Source organism: Pelodiscus sinensis, chromosome 7 (assembly GCF_052426305.1).
Source record: "Pelodiscus sinensis isolate ZL-2025 chromosome 7, ASM5242630v1, whole genome shotgun sequence".
Lineage (NCBI taxonomy): Eukaryota > Metazoa > Chordata > Testudines > Trionychidae > Pelodiscus > Pelodiscus sinensis.
Genome location: NC_143058.1, coordinates 17907346 through 17931294, shown reverse-complemented (window position 1 = coordinate 17931294; position 23949 = coordinate 17907346). Strand labels below are relative to the sequence as shown.

At 43.2% G+C, this 23949-nt stretch overlaps 1 protein-coding gene across 10 annotated transcripts in view; it reads left to right on the top strand.

The window, feature by feature from the left end:
• Positions 1 to 23949, top strand: part of NCKAP5 (NCK associated protein 5) — a 659073-nt gene that overhangs the window by 273644 nt on the left and 361480 nt on the right. For 9 of the 10 annotated variants that reach the window (XM_075933271.2, XM_075933270.2, XM_025178765.3 and 6 more), the window contains one exon: positions 14728 to 14791. The exons of the other annotated variant lie outside the window; for it this stretch is intronic. In XM_075933271.2, the coding sequence (XP_075789386.2) occupies positions 14728 to 14791 (64 nt within the window). The remainder of the gene's footprint in view (positions 1 to 14727; positions 14792 to 23949) is intronic. 10 annotated transcript variants of the gene reach the window in all.

Below are 23949 nucleotides of genomic sequence, written 5' to 3'. Positions count from 1 at the left end.
AATGTGAGTACAGGTTGGACCTCTCTGGTCGCGCACCCTTGAGGCCTGACCGGTCTCGAATTAGAGAAGTTTCAAGACCTGAGGAGATCCCCTGCTACCTGCTTCCCAGACCACCTTTCCTCCCCTTCCCTCTGCCATGCTGCTGCAGCCCGGACTGCCCTGTCCCCACTATCGGGGCTGCTGCGTCCCTGTCCTCGTCCCCACTCTCAGGGCTGCCGCAGTTACTGCATCTCCTGCCCCAGCCACACCATCAGGGCTGCCGTGTCTCTGGCCCTGCTACTGGGGCTGTCACGGCCCCTGCTGTGCTACCAGGGCTCGGGGCCAGTCCTAGCACCACTGGGCTCTGAGCCGCCAACCCCTTTGCCCCTGGGGCTCCCAGCCAGTACTCCCTGGTCCAGGAACACCCGTGGTCCTGCTGGACCACAGATGTTGCCAGATGAGAGAGTCCCGGTTTTTGGAGGTCCAACCTCTACTTGGATGTGATTTCCCTATAAGGTGCGGTGCTTGGTTATGTTTGTTTTTTAAAACTAAGCCTCCTTAAAGATGATGCAGTGCCATGCAATGTACTTGAGAAAAGATCCAGCATTCGTAAAGTTTTTAGAGTTACCACAGTGCTCGTATATCACTTCAGCAATACAGTTTTAACTAGGAGGGGGGAGCGGGAAGTTTGACCATAATTAACAAACTGCTCCATGGCCCTGACTGAGGACATTCTTGACATTAAGCACATGAGTTGTTCATTGAAGTCAAAGAGAGTACCCATATTAAAAGTTAGATGTATGCACATGTACTTTCATCGATCAGGAACTACAATTTAAAAAAATTGAGGTTATGTTGTAGCTTGCTTGTGTGAAAACAGTGACCTAAAAGCCTGTTACTATAGTCTGATTTTGAAGTCAATAGTAAAACACCTATAATGACCTAAGAGTGATCAGGATTTGGCACTCATAACTTCAAAAATACTGATACAGTTTCCTTTATACTTGATTATTTATCTTTTCTCAATTACAACTATCAAACCAGTCAAGCTAGAAATGTCTACGTTTCCAATTTATTGTGTAGTTTAGGCACAAATACTTGTATTGACTATATAGAGTTTGTGTATGCATGCACATGGAGGACCAGAAACGGAAAGATGAGATGATAGTTTATATTTCTAGCACTTTTATAAAACTCAAAAAACTACTCATTTGATTTTGTCTTTGTTGAACAGTTTCTCTTTTCTTCTCCTTCCCATCTATATTACCTCTGTTCCAAAAATATGCACCAAAAGAATAAAAAGGAACCCGTGGCACCTTAAGATTAACAATTTTATAAGGGAATCTTTTACTTCATGCATGTGATAAAGTGATTTGCAACTCACAAAAACTTACGCCCTCATAAAATTATTAATTTTTAAGGTGCCACCAGATTACAGGCAGTCCCCGGGTTACGTACAAGATAGGGACTGTAGGTTTGTTCTTAAGTTGAATCTGTATGTAAGTCGGAACTGGCGTCCAGATTCAGACACTGCTGAAACTGACCGCCAGTTCTGACTTACATACAGAATCAACTTAAGAACCCCAGGCGTCCCCAAGTCAGCTGCTGCTGAAACTGATCAGCAGCTGATTCCAGGAAGCCCGGGGCAGAGCAACTCTGCCTGGGGCTTCCTGTAGTCAGCGCTGGTCAGTTTCAGCAGAAGCTGACTTGGGACGCCTGGGGCAGAGCAGCTGGGGTGCTGCTGGGTTGCTCCAGTAGCGCCGCTCCTCGGTGCTACTGGACCAACCCAGCAGCACCCCATCTGCTCTGCCCCAGGCGTCCTGATTCAGCCGCTGCTGAAACTGACCAGCAGCGGCTGAATCAGGACCTGGGGCAGAGCAGCTGGGGTGCTGCCGGGTTGGTCCAGTAGTGCCCAGAGCGGCGCTGCAGGACCAATCGGCAGCGCCCCAGCTGCTCTGCCCCAGAGTCCAAAACAAAAGCCTGGTCTGCTGGGGGGGGGGGGGAGCACACTAGCTGCGCCCCCCCCCAGCAGACCAGGGACACGGGGAGCAGAGCCGCAGCGGCAGCGGGGTGCCGCGCCTCTGAGGCTTTGCTCTGGCAAAGCCTCAGAGGCGCGGGACCCCGCCGCGGCTGCGGCTTCAGTCCGGGTGCCTGTGGTCTGCTGGGGACGGTCCCCAGCAGACCACAGGCACCCGGACTGAAGCCGCAGCCGTGGGGGGGTCCCGCGCCTCTGAGGCTTTGCCAGAGCAAAGCCTCAGAGGCGCGGGGAACCGCCGCTGCTGCCGCTTCAGTCTGGGTGCCTGTGGTCTTCTGGGGACGGTCCCTAGCAGACCACAGGCACCCAGACTGAAGCGGCAGCAGCGGCGGTTCCCCGCGCCTCTGAGGCTTTGCTCTGGCAAAGCCTCAGAAGCGCGGGAACCCGCCCGGTGCCCCTGGTCTGCTGGAGACGGTCTCCAGCAGACCAGGGGCACCGGAGCAGCTTACGAACGGGGCTTTTTCGCCCCGACCTCCGGGGCGAGAAAGCCCCGTTCGTAAGTGCGGATCTGACGTAAGTACTTATTGTTTTTGCAGAAACAGACTAACACAGCTATCTCTGAAACCAAGAATGTATTTGAGAGAATTATGAGCAACTGAAAATAACTTGGAGAAGGGAAAAGTAGAATGGAAACTGCATCTCAATCTTAACTTCAGTATTCTTGAATATATATCATGTTGAGTAAAGGGGCTTAAAACTTTGCTCTTAGACCACTGTTTATTCACTTCACAGATGTCACACCTTATTGTACATTATGTTGATTTTTGGTTTGAGCCTTGTCCTAAGCTAGCATAGTAAGAATATTTTGCATAGTATTAACCATTTTTTTCATGATTATGAATGAAGCTTTTCCAGTCTTAAAGTTTTCCTGATTTTTCAACCATAAGAAACATAATCACTGTTACTATATGACCTTGTGCTGATCCCACTCGGCTTAACTTTTCAGCCTGCCTGACTTCTGGATCTATGAATTCTAATAAAAGTGTTAATATCTGCACCAAAAACAGTCATTTTCCTATGGTAGCTGGTCTGAGCCTACTTATTACTATTCCAAATTCTTTTCTGCCCTGTCATTTGGGGATTGAAAAACCATTGGCAACTGAAGACCATGGTTCTTGTTTAGGGCCATAATAGAGAAGTTGTCACAGGTGTGTAAACCCTCACTCAACATCATTGAGAATTATCCTGATGATTCAGCATTATGCCGTACAGCATTACAATTGAGGAAAACTTGATAAGGGAGAATCAGTATCTTCTTTCCTGATAAAGACAAAGCACTAACACATTGTCACTAACTTCCTGAAAAAAGCAACTTTATCAACAATTTTATGTCTTCTGGAATGCGGAGCTCTTAAAACATGCTGCTTGCTGCTCCCTTTATCTCTAATCAGTGGAATGAAAACTAAAAGTACACTTAATGAGCGCAGCAAGCTGTGTATGCTGTCCTTTTTGGTATCCTGCTGACTATTGGCTATTGCTGATGAAAAGTGTTTAAAGGTCAACAAATTAAAAAGGACTGATTCTTGAGCTTGGGACATTTGCAGTACTACTGAAGTTAAACAGCTATCTTGAAAACAAGACACAATCAGAGTTCAAAATTGTCAACTTTGTGACTATCATCAAGATTTTATTTGGGATGAAATTTTAGGCCTGAGAATAAAGATGCTGTTTTTCTTAGTGATACTAAGGTATCTTTCCGATCCCTGTGGAAGCACAGGTAAATACAGCGGTGGTGGCTCGCCAGTGACAACCCCTGGCGGCCTGCTGTTTTTTATTGCCCACCCCTGATATAGACACACACAATTACAAATAAATAGGGAACTATGCATTATTGGTGCCATTTTATATACAGGAATTATTCTAATGGTGTTTTAACAGTGTTAATATTCCAAAATGACTGCAGACAAAATAAATTAAGGTATTAAATATTTAGTTTTCCATTGAAGTTACATTTTTCCATTGCCAGATTCAATTAAAATTGTCATGATTTCAAAATAATGATTCAAAATTTCACTTTGGGACTACCGTTTTGATAGTATCAAATCTATTCTACACAATCTCCTATAGTAGAAAGCAATTTTTCAGCAACTGCTAACCACAGTGATCACAGCGCTGGTTAAAATTGAGTTAAATTAATTCACTACAGCCATACCACCTTGGGCCTGTGCTCTTGTCAGATCGCATAAACTAAATGGGGTCAAGCCTGGTTAGTACTTGGATGGGAAACCTCCATAGAAATAAGGGTGTTGAAGGAGGTGGTGTTTGTAATTCTGTGTATACAGTAGTATGTTTCGTCATAGGTCAGTATTGGCTCCATGCTGAAGCATTAGTTTAATGAATTTTAGAGACTGATTTTTTTAGGATCGTTGTCAGAACAAGGTCCTGGATGCTAATTATTATTTGGGGTAAGTGTACATGTGTGTTTTCAAAATTCAGCTTTCCTATCCTGCCATACATTTGTACTGCCTTGGGTACTCTTTACTTCCTGTCTTTCTACTATGTAATGTTGCTGTGAAGATGTTTTTATTTTCCTGTGGCAAAGGTATCTTCATTTGTATGGACTGGTACACCCATCTGGTAATAAAATAGTGTATGCTTGCTAACATGCAGTTTTGCTAATGTAGGTGTGGTATAATTATTTAAAATAATGTTTTACAAAGCATGGTTTTCAATCTGCCAATTAATCTCAAGAGCTCAGTTACGAAATGTTCACCAAATGAAGGAAAATACTAAGATTTTAAAATAATACTTTGTTTGTGCAGAGCTATGCAAGTTCAAGACAGTGTGAAAGTGACAAAGCTAAGGGTGAAACAAGTAAAAAAAAACCAGTCTCTCTCTTTTTTGTTGTTGTCAGGTTGGTGGAAAACTAGAAAAACTAATGTGTCAATATCATGAGTACAGACCATAAGAGGAAATAAAGATAAGGTACAGCTTTATCAGAAAATGATAATGTACAGTATGAGAGGGAAACTCTGGGGGTATGTCTACACTACCCTCCTAGTTCGAACTAGGAGGGTAATGTATGCATACCGCACTTGCTAATGAAGCCCGGGATTTGAATTTCCCGGGCTTCATTAGCATAAGCGGGGAGCCGCCATTTTTAAATCCCCGCTGCTTCGAACCCCGTGTAGCGCGGCTACACGGGGCTCGAACTAGGTAGTTCGGACTAGGGTGCCTATTCCGAACTACCGGTACACCTCGTTTCACGAGGAGTACCGGTAGTTCGGAATAGGACCCTAGTCCGAACTACCTAGTTCGAGCCCCGTGTAGCCGCGCTACACGGGGTTCGAAGCAGCGGGGATTTAAAAATGGCGGCTCCCCGCTTATGCTAATGAAGCCCGGGAAATTCAAATCCCGGGCTTCATTAGCAAGTGCGGTATGCATACATTACCCCGCTAGTTCGAACTAGCGGGGTAGTGTAGACATACCCTGGAAGTTGCTTAAGTCTTAAGAATGCAAGACATATTCTGCATTCACATCCAGGGTTTATTGGTGTGTGATTTAGACTTGGGGGAAAAAAAGGGCTTTGTCACGTTTCATCTAGGTATTGTGTTATCTGTGAAACCTGGGGAACTGGATTCAGTGAAGCATTAGGTTAGATTTTGGGGCAATCCCAGAAATTTCAAATCTTCTTAAGTTTTGATTGATGCCAAATTACATTTTTATTACAAAACATTTTTAAACATATTTTTTCTTAGCCCTGAAACTGTGTCTAATCTAATTGTGCATGTCTAAACCTTCTTTGAAAATTTAAATGACATTCCATCGCAGATAATTTTGACTGGATGTATTCCTGCAGATTTTATCACATGACATCTTTAATTCATGAAAACTCCAGGACAATCCTGGAAGGTGGACTACTCTAGCCTTGACTATTACTCTGGAGAGATATAATATCACTTTACCAATGTAAGGGGCTGAACCAAAATTTACCTGGCCTAAAAGCTACCGAATTTGAGATTAAGTTATAGCTAAGAGATAAGAGTTTGGGAGGTTCAGTATTAGGGTTTGGCCCATTAAGGAATTTAGAGTTATGACTTTTTAAGATTAGGAATAAGATTAGAAAATATATACTTAGATTTTGAAGTGAATAATTTACACAGCAAATACAGAATCTTTTGTGTGTGTGTCTGGAATATCTGAACTATATCAACATTTTTGTTCAAAGTTGTGTGTTTTTTTTAAATTAAGTTATTTTTGTCTTTCTGAATTGTGAAAAGTTAGTGTTTGATTTTGAAAAATCTGAGCTGGGTCAGTTAGCTGTGACTAACTGTAGGAATGTAGGCATGATTGTTTAGAACATAAATCTTTTTCTTTTGTGGGCCAAATGTACCTTTCTTGTCCCAGCTCATCATTCCACAGAAAGGTATGAAATTGTGAGAGATGTTAGTGGTTGGAAAAGTTTCAAATGTATTTGAAAGCATTGAAAAGTCCCCCTTCCTATTGATATAGTCTGAAGCGTGGTGGTCGAAGGCCAGGATAGGGATATGAGTGCCGTCTGTGGCCTCCCACTCCCCTCCCCCTGCAGTTGAGGAAGCCCATGTTGGTAAAGCCAGAGTGATGACCTTCCTATAGCAGCATGTTGTTGATGGCCTTGGGTGCCTGCATAAGCACAGCTCTGAGTATAGAGTTTCCCATGCTGAACTGGTTCTTGACGGAGTGGTATCTGTCCAGCATTGTGCGATCCAGAGGGTGATGCCGATGCTCTTATGCAGGGGAATGGTGGGTTGCAGTCCGGTGACCTGTCACCCAAGGACAGGGGCGAGCCATTCGCAGAGCTCCAGGAAAGTGGCCTTCCGCATGCGGAAGTTCTGCAGCCACCCCTGGTTGTCCCGTGGCTGCAGAATAAGCTGGAACTGGTCTCCCTGTGCCAGAAGCTGTGTTTGATGGTGTCCAAGGGACTTATGGGCATTTGCAGCAGAAGGAGTGCCAAGATCTGGGTGAAGGGGTCCTCCGGTTGAGGCTGGTCATCGTCCTATTGGAGCAGCATGTGGGTAATGTAGATAAACTGTGCCATGAGATGCAGCATGAGGCCCGTGAGCATGGCAGTACTTTGCAACAGCTCCGGCTCCACGATGTCAGTGCTGTGGCATCTGCAAGGCCAACCAGAGCACACTGTGTTGATCTGGTGTCCCATATGGGGGAGGCAGTGGAGGAGCGGTGTGTGAGACATGGTCATAGAGAGGAGACCCTGACAGCATGTGTTACAGCTTGCCTGACCAAGCAGCCACTGAAAATGTCTGCCCTTTTGGTGCCCTCCCTGGAGTGCTTCTAGGGCAGTGGTCCCCAACCTTTTGGGGCTACCGGGCACCCGGGGGCGGTGCTGTGCATGCGCTGTACGCCCATGGCAGGGGCCGTGCATGCGCCTTGTGCCCGGGGCCCAGTGCGCAAGAATGGCTTGGGCCGGCCCTGGTCACTCGGCGGGCGTACATAAATGCCCTGGCGGGCGCTATGGCACCTGCAGGCACCGCATTAGGGACCACTGTTCTAGGGGCTCTAAGTCTGTGGCAGGCTCCAGTCAGTGTGGCCGCACTATTTTGAAATAATTCTGAGCTATTTTGATGCTGCCTTGTAGAATGGACATGCTATATCGATTTTGTTATTTTGGGAGTTGTTATATCGATTTTACTTATTTTGAAATTACTTCCTAATGTAGACATGCCCTAAGAGAATTTTGTAAAACTTTTACCATTTTACATTTTTTCTAAAAGTGGCAATAAGTACACCTGAAAGTGAATTTGTTTCAATGTTTTGTCCAGTCCCTACAGAATTGTTTTTGTCTGGCTTAGGTCTGCTGTTGTAACTAAAATAATTCACTTTGTTGGTCTACGTCTAGACTGAACGCCTCTTTCGTAAGAGACTTTTTTGAAAGATACTTTCGAAAAAGCCTCTTTAGAAAAAGAGCGTCTAGACTACAACTAGTATTTTCAAAAAAGCAAGCTGCTTTTTCGAAAGAGAGCACCCAAGCAGTCTGGATGCTCTCTTTTGAAAAAGCACAGTTTGCATTACGTAGCGCTTTTTTCGAAAGAGCACTTTTGAAAAAAGGCATTCTTCCTCGTAAAATGAGGTTTTTTGTGGTCGAAAAAACTGCCACGTTCTTTCAATTTACTTTCAAAAGAACATGGCAGCAGTCTAGATGTAGGGGAAGTTTTTTTGAAAAAAGGCCACTTTTTTTTCGAAAAACCCTGTAGTTTAGACACACCTTTAATTACTTACCTCAATGGGTGTAAATATGCTTTGTTTATAAATAAGTAAATCCATGTAAATTCACAGCAGATCTAAGCATATTTCCTATTTTTAAAAGATTTTAAAAAATGAAAATATTTTTGAAAGCTCATCACAGTGTTCTTATACATTCAAAACATCTGAAAGGCTAAAACAGGTGAAAATCTATTATATTCTGTATCTCAGAGTAAAAATGCTTATCCAACTGACACTGTTAATTTAAAAATAAAACAGCTGAGAATGGTTACAAGTTCTATCTTAATCGGATTTGTGAATGGTTAATTTTCTCAGACAGTGGTTTTGAATAGCCAGTCTCATTTGGTCACAGTTAAACACAATGGACCTTATTCTCCCTTGCTATGCAGTTTGTATAATAATTTACAGTAATGCAAACTGTGAGTAAAATTCTGCCAACCTGGAATGGTACCACTTTGTATGCATTTGCAAGCACTTTGGTGGTGTATATGATTACATATGGTGCAAAGCAATGAATTACCATGCTCAATGGATCAAATTAACACCTGGTGGAATGCCATGAAGTCACACCATCGACTCATTTGGACCAGCACCATTACTGTGCCTCAGGAATGTGTCCTAGGGTAAACATCTGCTTGGAGTGAAGTACAACAGTTTCTTCATTTCTACGATGGGTCCCTCTTTAAAATAGAAACATAAACTTGATTTGCCTTCAGATAAACCCTGTTTTAGACACCCATGCAACAGATGGCTGTGCAGTGCCCTTAACCTTTTTAGTCATGCATAAGCTACTTTTTGATTTTGTGGGTTTTTTAATTGAAAAAAAAGCCTTTTGTTCTTAATTGCAGAATATTTCAGATATTCACATCTTGGTCTTGCAGCATGGTAAGATACTGTGAGAATGACCATCCGGGCTTTGTTTCATTAGGAAATCCCTCAGGAAAGCTCTCTTTTTGCTATTTCTCCAAGGCTCTTGCTGGTTGTACTCAGAATATTTATGTGCCAGAAAGATAAATCTTTTTATTAGAGAAAGCATAGATGGGATTTTTGGGTCCTCAAGATCTCCAGAAACTCTCAGCTAATTCTGCATTCAAATGTAGGATAGAATGGAGAGAGAAAATAATTTCCTTTTATCCTTTTCATTGAAGGAAAGAAGATTTCTGTTTGCAGAGCGCTGAAGTAGATCTAGGAGGGCCCCACATTGTTTTATTGTGTGTATTTTAATGTTGATTTTTCTAGCAGACTGTAAATATGAATAAACAGCTCGTATGTGCTTTGCTCATGAAATATCCTTAGGCATTTGTTTTGCAATTAATAAGTCAAAACCCCTCAAAGCATATGCTAGCTTTTCCACTAAAGCATGTTAAAGCAGTGAAGCAATGCATAAAAGCAACTATTTCCAGTGAATGAGCTAAATCCTTAACATAGGATTAACTGTTTTTGTAATTTTCTTATGGTAGCATCCAAGCAAAATACCTTAAAATACCTTAAAAAAGGGGCTCTGTTTAAAAGCAACATATTTGCATGAAAGGTGCTGTTAGTGTATTAGTTCTACCTGTACATTTTGAATGGATTTTTAGAGCTCTGATAGGTCGAAAAACAAAAACAGATAAAATAAACAACTTGATTAGATTAAATGTAAGATCCGGTTATGGCTCATGCTGGGTCTGGGAGCTCAGACCCCTCCCTCCCCGGAGAGGGGCTGCCCAGGGACTATAGAATAGTCAACTAACCGTTAAGAATTCATGAGGTTCATCGACTATTCAGTTAACTGACATTTAACATCCCTATCTCTGACTCCACAACAACTTACCCAAGAACAGAGAAGAATCCCTAATCAAGATAAAGGGCCCATTCCCATCTGTATTCTCTTGCTTAGTCCTTTTTATTTTATTTCTTCCCAGGTCAGCTTTTCCTGCCTCATATACTCAACTTTCCAAAGTGGTGGCATTGGTCTGCTAAAGGAGATGCACCGCTAACCCAGTTTGGAAGTACACTTCCCTATTTAATTTTCCCTTTGAACAAATCCTATTTTTCTAAGTACTTATAGGGCCCTGTTCATTGTAGTAACTGAATACCTGTATTAGACAGGAAGCATGTGACTAAGCTAGGTCTTCTCATTCTCAGTCCAACATCCTATCTTTTAGGCAATGCTTCTGTTTAACATTGTTTAAAATATGTTTCTCAGATACGACTTTCCTTATGCATCAACAAATACCAGTACAGAAAATGACCTTATTGTGGGTCTATACTAATATAAAGAATTTGCAGCATATTACCCTTTAAGATATAATGCATTTTTGAACAGTCCAAAGTAACTTGAGATGGGACGTAACACAATATGATATGAAACTGGTTTCTGTCTACACACACACACACGCGCGCGCCCAGGGATTTAAAAACAGATGATTTTCAACTTTCATATAATATTAATGATTTTAAAAGACATACAGGTCAGCTTATGTTTTGCCACGGAAATATTCCTGTCTGGGCAGATTTAAGCAATAAAGTCAGTTTCAGCTTAAGTTTCCTGACTAATTATCTCATCATTGAGAGGGGAGGAGGCTGGTTTTCTGTCCCAAGATACATGTGAGAATAGGGTCCATCTGACCAATACCATTACCCCTTGTGGAAGCCTTGCAGATCCTCACACACCTATGGTGGGCCACTCTGAAGCATCCCCTGGTTGAATTGTACCTAAAAGAATTTTGCTGCCCCAATTTTCTCATTTGTGCTCAGGCCAGCCCTTCATCATGGCACACAGTAGGCTCTGCAAGAGCTGATGCGGACTGCCAGTGTTATTTTCGGCGGAAAGAATTCCCAAGGAGTAGGTAAAGCATTTTTGCCTTCCTTCCCCACTCCATCTATGGAGCCTTGATAAGACAGATGTTCCACAGCTTTAGGGAAAAAGAGAATACTTCCTCCTTACATTTCTCTCATCTCCTTTCTCTCCTGCCCCCATCCTCACACTTTTACCAGTAAATATTGTCTGCTTTTTTAGGATGGCTATTGACCAGGTGAAATTATACAGTCTGTGTTTCAGCACTTGTTCTGGAGTTGGAAATCATGCTTTTTCAGTGTAGCCAGCTGTTGGTGGGTTTGAAGAGTTGAAGTATTTGGCTGTCTCTGGCTTTTTCACTGAGCCTTGTGTTATGCACTTGCACCGTTTACCATTTTAATGAATCCTCCATTGCTCCATAAATTGGTAGGAGATTGGGACTTTACTGTAATGGGCTCATGGGTATAGAATTCTTTCCCTGTGTTCCCCTTTTCTGAATTCATCTTGGTCTGTTCCCAGGCTGAAACTCAATCTCTAAAAAAAAAGTTTTGTTTCATACGACATATGCGAATTTGTCTACATGCAGATACAAATTGTGCATTATTAATTCCATATTTGTCTACTCTTGCTGCCTTTTACCCCTTATTTTGTGCCCCTTGACTGATTTGATTTGTTAAAATTTTAAAAAGCCAACTTGTATTTTAGTTTTTAGTTTTAAAAAGTGTATTTAAAACAGTTTGTATTGTGCCTCACAACACAGTGCTCCAGATATAGTAAGAAGGTGGAAAGAAAAGGTGGAGTTGAATAGTTGATAAATAGTGATTTTTACTTCAGCAGAGGAGTGAGGCATCTTTCAGCAGGCTAGATAGGTATCAGGTTGGTTTTAGTTGCAAGGCGTTAGTTGCCTTGCAGATTGAGAAAAGGAGATGCGTGATATCTGCTGTGAAATTAATATATGAGAGTTTTTCTATTGTCCATGCCATTTATTTAATTCAATATAAAGTTCTTGGACTGATGTGTGAATTGAAAACATGGTCAGGTAATTATATTAACTTCTGTTCCCTTCTCAGGATTGTCACTGTATGTATTTTTAGGTCTCAATCCTGTTTGGTGAATGGAAGTGAATAAAAGAAGTGAATAGAACTCTCTAAGGGTGCGTTTACACAGCAGGCCTTATCTCTAAATAAGCTATGCAAATTGAGCTATGTTCCTCATAGGTTTAAGCATTAGATGTGAGGTGGTAATACTCTTCTCGCTGCCAAAATGTTACTGTTTTTCTAAAGTTGCCATTCAAAGTGGCTGTATTGTTGTCCTCACAATACATTTGTATGCTTTAATGTGGTTGCATCACTAATATTCCCCAATAAGTATTGGACCCAGTTGAAAAATGCCCTTCATGCCTTTCTTAAAACAATTTATAAATGTTATATCCTATCTTTTTATTCTTTTCCTTGCTCACTCTACTTAACTACCATCTAATGCCGTAGTCACCAACCCGTCGATTGTGATCGTGAGGCCTCGACCAGTCGATCGTGAGGCGTTCAGGCACCTCCACCCCCTATTTTCCTCCCACCCTCGAGAAGCCCCACTATCTATCTCTAGTGTAGTGCTGGCTTCCCGCGGGGTGGACGGAAGTCCTGGGTGAAGCCTGCGTCACTTCCGGGGGCTCTGGAAGTGCGTAGCTGCTCCGCTCCCACAGCTCTGTCACGTGCTGGGGGAGAGGGCGTTGGCTCCAAAAGAGGAGTCCGGCGGCTTCCCTGGGAAGGGTGAGTTGAGCGCAGGGATTTCCCTGCACCGCGGGAGCGGGGGTCGGCCCCAGGGTTTGGCCTAGGGAGGCTCCCGTGGGGGTTTGGCCCTGCTGCAAGAGAGGCGGCTTGGACCCAGCCAAGGTGCCCGTGGGGGTTTGGCCCCGCTGCGGGAGAGGCGGCTTGGCCCCGGGGTTGGCCGTGCTGTGGAAGGGGAAAGAGGGGGCTGGCTTGGTCAAGCCGAGCTGCGGGAGGGGGGTTTGGCCCCAGGGCAGACACCTGTGGGGGTTGGCCGTGCTGTGAGAGGGGGTTGGCTGCGCCGCAGGACAGGGGGTTTGGCCCTGCCGCAGGGGGGGGGTTGGCCCTGGAGCAGGCACGCGCGGGGTTTCCCTGCTCAGCGGGTGGGGAGGGAGTCGGGGCCGGAGGAGGCACGTGCTGGCTTCCCTCTGTGTGGGGGGGAATCCTGAGAGGAGGCAGATAGAGGGGACTCCCTGCTGCCATGGGCACCCCGTCCCCTGTCTGCACTCCCCGCTCCCCAGTCCCCACTCCCCTGTCCTCAGCTACAGAACACTGTCCCCATTCCCGTCCCCACTCCCCAAACTCTGTCCCCACACTCCTCTCCCCAGCTACAGACCTCTGTCCCCACTCCCCTGTCCCCAGCTACAGACCTCTGTCCCCACTCCCGTCCCCACTCCCTGAACTCTGTCCCCACTGGCACCCTGTCCCCAGCTGCAGAAACCTGTCTTCTGCCCTCCCAGCACCCTGTTCCCTCTCCACTGCCCCCAGCCGCAGAACTGTCCCCACAAAATGTATAATTATAAATGCTTCATTTTAGATTTAAATAGCATGAATAAAAAACAGACCATTTATTTCATAACTATAAACACGTGATTTTAATGTTATATATCACATAATTTAAAAATAAACTGTTTATCAGTGTGTGTAAGTAAGGGCTGGGGATAGCAAGTGATGGACAGGAGGAGAATAGAGAGGGCGGTGCTTCAAGGAAGGGGCGGGGCTTCAAGGAAGGGGCGGGGTGGTAGATCTTCGCCTGTTCTGAGATTTAAAAAGTGATCTTGGGTGTAAAAAGGTTGGAGACCACTGATCTAGTGTCTTTTGTTTCACTTTACGCTATTGGAGTAAGAGCCTTCTCTCCTGTACCTTCTGCATACTATGTCTCTCTACTCCACGGCCTTCCATGATCTTTCTGGACAACATCCACAGATGGAGTAAACTGGCATTGCTCCAGTAGTGCTACCCCAGTATATACCAACTGATAATCTGCTCCCCAATCTCTCTTCAGATCCACTAAAACCATATATTTTCTGTCTCGTGCATAACTCTCAGAGAGACACTATGTTATTATTTACTGTACATAATTAGAGCTTGATTTTATACACCTACTCCTTTAATAAAACACATAGGCCTACATGAAGTCAAGCTAAGTATCTGAATGAGGATTCCACGTGACATAGGGTTGAGGTCTAATACTGTAAGTAAAAGTGAATTACAAAATTCTACAGAATGTGTTATTAATAGAGTTGGTAATGCATTCTTAGTTTCTTCTCTTGTTAGTTTATTAATCAAGTACAAATATAGTAGCATATTTGTATTTAAATATACCAACCTTTTAACCAGAGCTGCCACAGAGTGGAATAAAGTTGATGTGCAGGTTATGGAAAAAATGAGAACAATGCAATTTAGGTGAAGTTCTCCCATAAAGCCAAGATCCTGGGCTACTTTGCTACTTGTTTCAATGGAACACTCGATGCATAGATTGACTTCATTCACTGACATGGTGTCAGGTGTCACAAAATGCAACAATAAAGCTCAACTCCTTGAAACGTTTTTAGGAAAATTGGCAGAGGGAGAGCTTTGCCAAGACGATTACCATGGCAGTGTGGAAGAATGCTGCAATGACAGGCGAGCAGAGCATTCTCCCAACTAGTGAAAAATGATCTGCTTTTCATGTGCTTCTATTTCCATAGGGAGAAGTTTTCTGTGGCTCAGCTGCAGCGGGAAGTTGCACGAAGTAAGAGCGAAGGGACAATGGTAAGTGTCTGCTGATGCATATTTCGCAGTTCCAGTGGTGCCTTTTCAATTCACGCCTCAGACCCTTTCACGTTCCTGAGGATGCTCACTGAACTATTAGTCCTGCATTAAGCTTTATGATGATTTTACCAGTGATAAGTTTGGCAAAACTCGGAGTTGTACCAGAAGCACCCCTGTGTTGGAAATGTTTGTATTAGAGAAATCATCTCCTTGCCCCAGTGATGGGCTCTGCTGGAAATTCACACTCAGAGTCACATAAGTATCACTGTAAACCTAAATGGAAAATATCAAATTGAGAAATTGGGGTTGTTTAGTCCTCAGCTACCCTGTCCAAGCTGTGCAAAATGGAAAATGTAAGTAAGAAAGTAAGAAAGAAAAGATGACTAGTTTGATAACTTTAGAAATATTAAACTCTTAATTTATTTTTTACCTTCCATTGGGTGGTTGTTTTCCATCTATGGTGCATGGGGATGAAGCCTCTGCCTCTGAGTTAAACCAACATGGCTGGTTTTGGTTAACTGTTAACTTCAGTTGATAGAGGCATTATCACATTAAACCAACTTTCTTTTTGCCCCAACCATTTGACATTGCTTAATTTATTTGAAAGCCAGAGGAATTTTCCATTTGAGAAGGACTCTTCTTCACTTGAAAAGTCAGGAGCAAGGCGGACCCAAGGTCTAAAGCAGAAATGTTCAAGGTGCCTAAAACAAAACCCAGTTTCCTTGGACATGTGCATGAAGCTGCCATTGGCTAAAACAAAGTCATCCTTCAAGGTTCCCTCTAACCTGTGTGGGAGCACAACCCCGTAGTTGCTTAATGAGCCCCACCCAGCCGGGCCTCAGGAAGGGATGTATCCCTACCAGCTGGGAGAGGCTCACTGCTCTGTCCTCAGCAGGGAGCTGCTGCTGTGGTTGAGGGAGAAGTTCCCCTCTCCCAGCCAGGCAACTCCATGCAGGAGTCCTGAGTCCCTGGCTGGCTGGGGCTATGTTGCTTCGTATCTTAGAGGGAACCTTGATTGGATCTGAAAGCACAATTTGGTCATTGTTTGTTAAACTAAGCGGGGAGAGTCTGAAATAGTGACCGTATGGAGAGTGTACGTGTGCATGTAAAACTCCACTGATCTTGTGATGTAAAGTCTTGAAAACCTTAACATTTCCACACTTCCCCTTTAAATATATAACACAAGTGAATTTTAATGGCTAGTATAATAAAATGGAAGAGATTCGGAAGGCAAAATTGGAAGCATGCAGATAAAGATGAGTTTGAGTCTGAAGTCATAGCTTTTAAATTTGAAGCTAGAGAAATTCTAACAGGAAACAATGAACAAATTTTAACAGTGCAACTGATTAATCATTGGAAAAATTACCAAATTATCGTGGTGGATTCTCCATCACTGGCAATTTGTAGATCAATATTGGGCTAAACTAGAGCCTATCATTTAGAAAAAAACCACCCAAACAGGAATTAATTCATGGAATTCCATCCTCCCGTGTTATGTAGTGTCAGAATAGATGGTCAGGATTTATGAATCTATTGTATATATTGGAGCAGAGCTCATATACAAATTGAGGAAAATTATATATTCCAGCATTAAATCATAACCTAAGAGTCTGTAGTTCAGACAAAACTCCCCTGGTATCAAAGTTAGGCCTCAGGAAAGATGGCAGAGATTAGGCCCCAGATTTGCCACTGTGTATTAGTTTTCAGTATAAAAAAGCATAAAGCTCTGTTACCTTGATTGAAATGTTTCTTTTAATTTCATAAACTCGTTTTTAAAGTTGTGATTACTTTTTGTGAGAGAATTCAAGGCTCTTAAAATAATATTAACCTTCTGGACATGCATACTTTTTGAGTATGTGCGATTCCAGTGGATGTGTATCCTGCGCCAGGTAGAAAAATGTACACTACTTATAATTTGCTTCCCTACACAGGGGGATGCTAGTTAATTTTAGACATGACTTATGACCAGCTGTTACCACCTATGTACAGCCCATGGAAATTATAGAGAAGAAAGACTTGTTGCATTATCTGGTCCACCCGCCCTTTCAGCAATAGCTGCAGTGGGGATTGTTCAGACAGAGCAATAATTAAAAGTAAACATTAAGCATGTGTTTTAGATCCTATTTAAGCTGGGATATCCTTGCTCAAAATATGAATTATACACATCTGTATAAATAGCACATGTGGTAAGCAGTAATGAAATGCATCTTTAGGAGGAAAGAATGATGAGTGCCACTCATGGTGAGTTATCCCATCTTTTTGCGAGAGAAGTAATCAGGCGTAAACAGTGTATGATACCAAGCTATCAGACTGATATAGGAAAGACATTTTTTAAGTCCTTGGCTCCCAGAGTTATTCTAGCTCAGGAGTTCAATTTATTCTTGGCAGAAAATATACCAGGGAATGCTGAGGTGAAAGGATTAAATGAAGATTTTTTTCTCTCAAGATAAATAGTCTCTATCAAAAAATACATAAATACATTTTACCGATATAACAAATACATTTTAAAACAAGAATACTATAAAAGCTAGCATGTCACAGCTAGAATTTAGTGAATATAGGGAATAAATTATATGCTACTTATGACATGGAAAAATAGGCTAAGCTTAGCATTGTAAAATCGGAACTTCGAGAGAGTCTTCGAAACCAGTCCCTTGCACAAATGGCAGAAAGAAGCACCTTCTAGAGTGACCATCCCAGACAGGTGTTGGTCTAACCTGCTCTTAAAAGTTCTCCAATGATGGAGATTCCACATCCTCTCCAGGTAATTTATTCCAATGCTTAACCATCCTGACATTAAGGAAGTTTTTCCAAATGTCCAACCTAAACCTCCCTTGCTTCAGAGTAAGCCCATTACTTCTTGTTCTATCATCAGAGGTCAAGGAGAATATATTTTTTCCCTCCTCTTTGTAACAATATTTTAGGTACTTGAAAGCTGTTATGTCCCCTCTCAGTCTTCTCTTTGGATTTGTCCAGTTAGACAGTTGGCAATACTTATTAGGTGAGCATGTGGAAGTCCTGTCTGTGCTGGAGGAGAATGCTCAACACTGCAGCCAGCAGCTTGCTGGGCACCAGCCAGCCCACCTAAGTGCCAAGTGGACCACCTCCATACTGGTGCAGCTTGTGCGTGTGTGTAGTGGCCCATTGACTCCTCTGCCCTGGGTCTGGACAGGGCCAGCCCGAGGTATTCTGGCACCCTGGGTACGGGCGCGCGGCGCCGCCCCCAGGGCACACGACGCATGTGCAGCCTGGCTACGGCCGCTGGCATGCAGCCCAGGGCCCGCCCCTAAATCGCACGGTGCAAGCGCGGCCCAGTCCGGCCTGGCCATCGCTGCTGGCACACGTGCCGGGCCGTGTAGGGCCCCGTGGCCATGGGGGGAAGAGCACTGCTGGCCGGTGCCGTGGGGATGCGGGTGGGCCAATGCTGTGGGAGCTGGGCGCGCGGCGCCTGATGGCAGCTGTAAGGGACGCCGCGCGTCCCTTACAGCTGCCATCAGGCGCCCCCCATCGGTTGGCGCCCTGGGAAGCTGCCCGGCTCGCCCATGCCTCCGTCCGGCCCTGGATCTGGAACTGCTGTCAGCAGGCCAGCCTGTGATTGGAACATGTAATGGGGATAACGGGGCTCCTTAGACACAATTTTCTTACACTCACCATCCTCCACCTCAGTTGGACTCTTTGATGGAGCACAGGGCAGACTTCTGTATTCTTAGAGGTATTATGCAGTACCAAACCCAGGGCCTCTGTATTAAAAGCCCTAATTTGTGACTGGGCTGTCAGAGCAGCCGCTGCGTACCACGCAGCTCCAGCCCCGCCTGCGGCATGACCGCATTGCCACCCGCCACACAGCTCTAGCCTTGGCCAGGCCCGTGGCAGCAGCCACCACCTACCATGTGGCTCTGGCCCCAACTGGGGCCACGGTAGCAACTGCTACCTGCCACACAGCTCTGGCCCTGGTTGGGCCTGCGAGAACAACAGCACCCACCGCCCATCATGTGGTGCCAGCCTTGACAGGGGCCGCAGCAGCAGCGGCCACCCACCACGCAACTCTGGCCCTGATTGGGGCTGCAGCAGTAGCGGCCACCTGCCACCCACCATGCAGCTCAAGCCAGGACCAGGCCTGCCATGCAGCTCCAACCCCAGCAGCAGCCACTGCCCACCACGCGGACCACACGGGCTTCAGCTCCAGTCCCGGAGAAGGACTGAGACTAGGGCCAGGGCTGCATGGTGGCTGCCTTGCTGATCCTGGGGTGGGGCAGTTGACTGCCACGTGGCCCCACCCCAAGCAGCTGAGCAGCCACTGCATGGCTCTGCTGAGGAGGTGGGCACAAGGCAAATTGTTGGTGCACACCTGCGCAGAAAAAACACTGCTCTTCTGTATTCCATGACTTTTCAAAGATGATAGCAAATGGCTCAGATAACTCCTGAGTCAGCTCCTTGAGTATTCTAGGATGCATTTAATGAGGCCCTGGTGACTTGAAGACATCTAATTTGTCTAAGTAATGTTTAATGTATTCTTTCCCTATTTAAGCATCTGAATCTACTTCAGTTTTCACTGGCATTCACAACATTAGATATCAAGTTGCCCCCAACAAAGAAATTGTTGACCACCTCTGCCATTTCCACACTTTCTGTTACTTTTTCTTTCATCATTGAGTAAAGGGCCTAATCTTGTCCTTGGTCTTCCTCTTGCTTCTAATTTATTTTAGAATGCTTTCTTTTTACCCTTTATGTCTCTAGCTAATTTGATCTTGTTTTGTGTCTTGGCCGTTTTGCCCCTACATACTTCTGTTATTTGTTTATATTCATCCTTTTTAATTTGACTTAGTTTTCACTTTTTGTAGGACTTCTGTTTTTTTTGGATCATTAAAGATCTCCTGGTTATGCTGGCTGGTCTTTTGCCATGTCTTTTCTATGCAGTGGAATAGTTTGCTCTTGTGCCCTTAATAATGTATTTTTGAGCAACTTCAGTTGCTTTTCTTATTAGACTTGTTTCACATGGGATCTTATATACCAACTCCCCAAGTTTGCTAAAGTCTTCCTTCTTAGAATCATAGCGTTGGAAGAGACCTCAGGAGGTGATCAAATACAGCCCCCTGCCCAAAGCAGGACCAATCCCAACTAAATCAGCCCAGCCAGGGCTTTGTCAAGCCGAGACTTAAAAACCTCTATTGATAGAGATTCCACCACCTCCCATTCCAGTACTTCACCACCCTCCTAGTGAAATAGTTTTTCCTATTATCCAACCTAGACCTCCCCCACTGTAACTTGAAATCCATTGTCTTTATTTTGCTATTCTCCCCCCTACCATTTCTTAGAATCATGAACTCTGTCATTTCTTGATCACTTTCATCCAAGCTGTGAACAGTTTGATTAGCTTAGATTTATTTATTGTTCACAGTTTTTGTCAAATTGCACAGAGACTTTATCATTAATTATGTTTATTATAGTAATGCCAATGGGACAACCAAGAAGGGAGGCCCCATCGTGCTCCCAGCCTAGATGAGTTTAACAATGTCATAGACAAGACAAATTCAGGTTAGGATAGGGGAAAGGGTGGAGCACAGAAGCAGACTGAGCTATGAGATGGTAGCAAATGTTAATTCCATGGATTTGTTTTTTTGCGAAGCGAAGGGGATAAAGAGAAAGAGATAAAGATGACTTCACGGGAGAAATGGAGCAAATGTTGTGAAGTTTAGGTGAAAATATGGAGGGATGGGAAGTAAGAGGTTTGAAGCAAACAACCAGCAAGAACAGAGCGTAGAAATTCAGTCAGAACCATGAAAAGTTGTTTGAATTTCCTTTCCTTTAAGAAATGCCATACAAACATATCTAGAAATGGAAGCCATGAATATATAGCGAAGCTACACTTTGGACCTAACTGCAAAGGCATTTTCCTTCACTAGAACATCAAAGCTACATTATACTCTCAAATATGTGCATCTCTCACTTAAGTCGATGAGAAATGTGTATATATCTGTGATGGCAGTATTTTGATTTTTAAATTTAGAAGCTTTAAAAACAATCCAAGTAAGAATTTATTCCAGAACACAGAAGCATATGGAAACATCTGAAATAATGGAAACATCTGAAATAATAATAAAAAAAGTTGTTTCCTCAGACTCATGTAACTAAACAATAACCAAATAATATTTCCCCAAATTTTCATCAAACTCACCCTTTCCCCAAAAAAACAAAAAACAAACAAACCTAAAACAAACAAACAAGCAAAAATGAGCCCAACATCTTTTGGGCTTAGCATAAGACTGAAGTTCTTGAATACTGAATGCATGAATCAGGGACTTACAATGAAAATGCCTTATCAGCTGTGTGTTACTGCTTAGCAATGTTCTGATTGTAAAACAATTGTTTTGGGATTAAAAACCTAGAATGTACTAAAACTATACAAAATGCACTTTTCTAATATACTTTTTTTTTTAGTTCAGTGACCAGTAACTCTCACAGAATAAATCCTAGTTCTTGAACAATTTATTTATGAAAGTTAAAGTGGTACGATATAGTCTTTTATGTCTACATGGGTCTCACTTAGGGTAGCCCTTAGGCTCTGATTTACCGTGTTTCCTGCTGTGGATTTAAGTATTGCAAAGTGATTATCATGGCCTCTTCCCTGTATCCATCTATTTCACACCTGCACCCTTTTGTTAGAAACACACCATGTTAACTGAATGTGATGTCCCCACTGAATAGGTTTACACCCTTCTGTAATCCTCCTGCATTAGATTGATTTATGAATGTATCAGATTCTTTGTTAGCATGTAAACCACTAATTAATTTAAAGCCCTCTGTGGAGAAATTAAAGCCCTGGATAAGACTTTCAACAGGCTCAGATGGTGCTAATAATGGGAAGACAAGTTGTATTAATGAGTTTTTATGTGATCCCCCACTATTATCGCTTTACAATGAAATTTTAGCATAAACTGGTAGGCACTGTAAGTTTAAAAGAAAAGAGGGAGGAGTGAACTGCCAGAAAACAATCTGATTGCTATCAGAAATTGAGTTGCATTTTATCATACTTGTTACATTAGTTCTTTGTGTATATGCAAGAGTCATGGATTAGAAAAGGACAAAATATAAAACAAACTGTATCTTTACTTATAACTCAAACAAAACCTTTCATTTATTTATTCAGGTTTGAAAAGGTTTGACTAACACCATGAAATCTTTGTCTTCTTGTGTCTCTGAACTTGTCTGTTCCATCTGGAGGCAGAAGTGCTAAATTATAAAGAGAGGTCATGATCCAAAGCCTACTGAAATTAGTGGGATGTTTCCATCGCTTGAACTTGCTCAAATTTCAGGGAGATGGTATGGATGGTTATGTCCCCATTGGCTCAGATCTGTGTTCAAACTCAGTGTTCATTTGAAAATTCAAAACAATGCAAAACAAAATATGTTGTACATTTTTTTTTTTTTAGTTCAGTGAGGACCAGTAACAGTAGCAGGGAATAAAACTGGAAATTTCCAGAAAAGCTCCCTTGTGAAGATTTTTTTTAAAATTCAGCATTTCTGGTTCTTTATGTAGAGAGAGACATTTATCTCTCTGAGACATTACAATATGGACTAAACTCACTCCATCATAATGGAGGGTCCTGTTTTTGCTCCTCCACCTTCTTCTTCTTGCTGCCTTTACCTCTTTCAATCTGTTATCACTCTTTCTGCACTCTGTCTTCAGCTAGGGCACTGAATATGTAGCCTTCACCCAGGCTGATATTAATGCTACTCCATTAATCAACTAGCAGGAAATGCTTCTGAAACCTGTGTGGTCAGCATTTCCAGACAGCTAGCACGTGACATCTGTAATTTGCCCAGTCCTTACCAAGGAGTGGAAGTCCTGACTTTGCTCTTGAACTTAGTCTTACACATGGCAGCATAATGTGCTGCCTCCAGCTTGGAAACACTTTTCTATCACAGAAGTGATAAATCTGTGCAGTAGCCTTGAGCAACTGGAAAGTCTGTTGATGCAGAAGCATTGAGGTCATTCAAAAATAGATGTTGTTTAGCAGTAAATGAAGTGTTAAAAAGATGAGCTAAAAGAGGCTAAATTGTCTTCTTGCAACCCTGACATTTATGTCCCTGCATCCAAGAACCTAGCTACCTGTGCTCTAATTAAAAAGTAGCACATAATGAGGCAGACTTGCTATTTCCATTGAAGTTCCCTGACTTGAAATTGAAATATATTCACTTTTTGTTTAAATATTACATTCTTTCAGGTTTCAGCATGTTGTATTTTATCACGGAATAGCTGCATGTTTAAATGTATCCTTTGAACATTAAACACTGTAAAAACAAGATGAAGCCTGCTAATCCATATATCTTGCTCTTTTTTCTCTGCGAGGTGGTCTATTTTCAATATGTCCTACCTCCTCATTAGAACTACATCACATAGTCCTCACACACGCAAAAACTCAATGGCTTTAATGATAGTTATTATCATTGATAATGACTGACCAGTTTCTTTAGAAGTTTAGCCTAATGCACTTGGGCCTCATTAATTCCATCCTTCAGTGGGCGAGATGTCCTCATTTACAACTTTGCAACCTTTCTTTCATGGGGTTTCAAATGCATTTACTCAGAGAAGATTTGGCCGCTTAATTCTTCATGTTAAATGTGTTTTTTTATTTTCTCCAAACTTATAGATATATAGAAGTTTTTTGAGAAGAATATTCTTCATAATTTAAAAACAGAATGCTTCATGAATTTCAGCATTCATTTAACAACAGCAGTAACATAAAATAAAATAGATGCAGTTTCCTGTGTTTACCCGTGAAACTGTTGTATTGAAAATTGTGTAATGTTTAAGTTCTTTTGCTCTTTGAAGCCAATGTTAGTATCTACTACAGTAAAACTCCAATTGTCCGGCATCCAGTGGTCCGGCACTCCCGATAGTCCGGCACCAACTGGAACCTGGAAGTGCTCCGGCCAGCCGGACAATTGGAGCTGCTGGCGGGAAACGGTGTGGCAAGGGGCGAACCCTCTGCCATTTTGCAGGAAGGTGGGGGAAGCCCTGCGCCACCACTGAGAGTTTCCGGGAGGGGAGCGGGCTCCCTACCCCCCAGACTGCAGTAGTTATCGCCGAGCAGGGGGGTGAGGGGCGGCGCTGCGGGACCAACCCGGCAGCACCCCAGCCGCTCTACTCCGCCGTT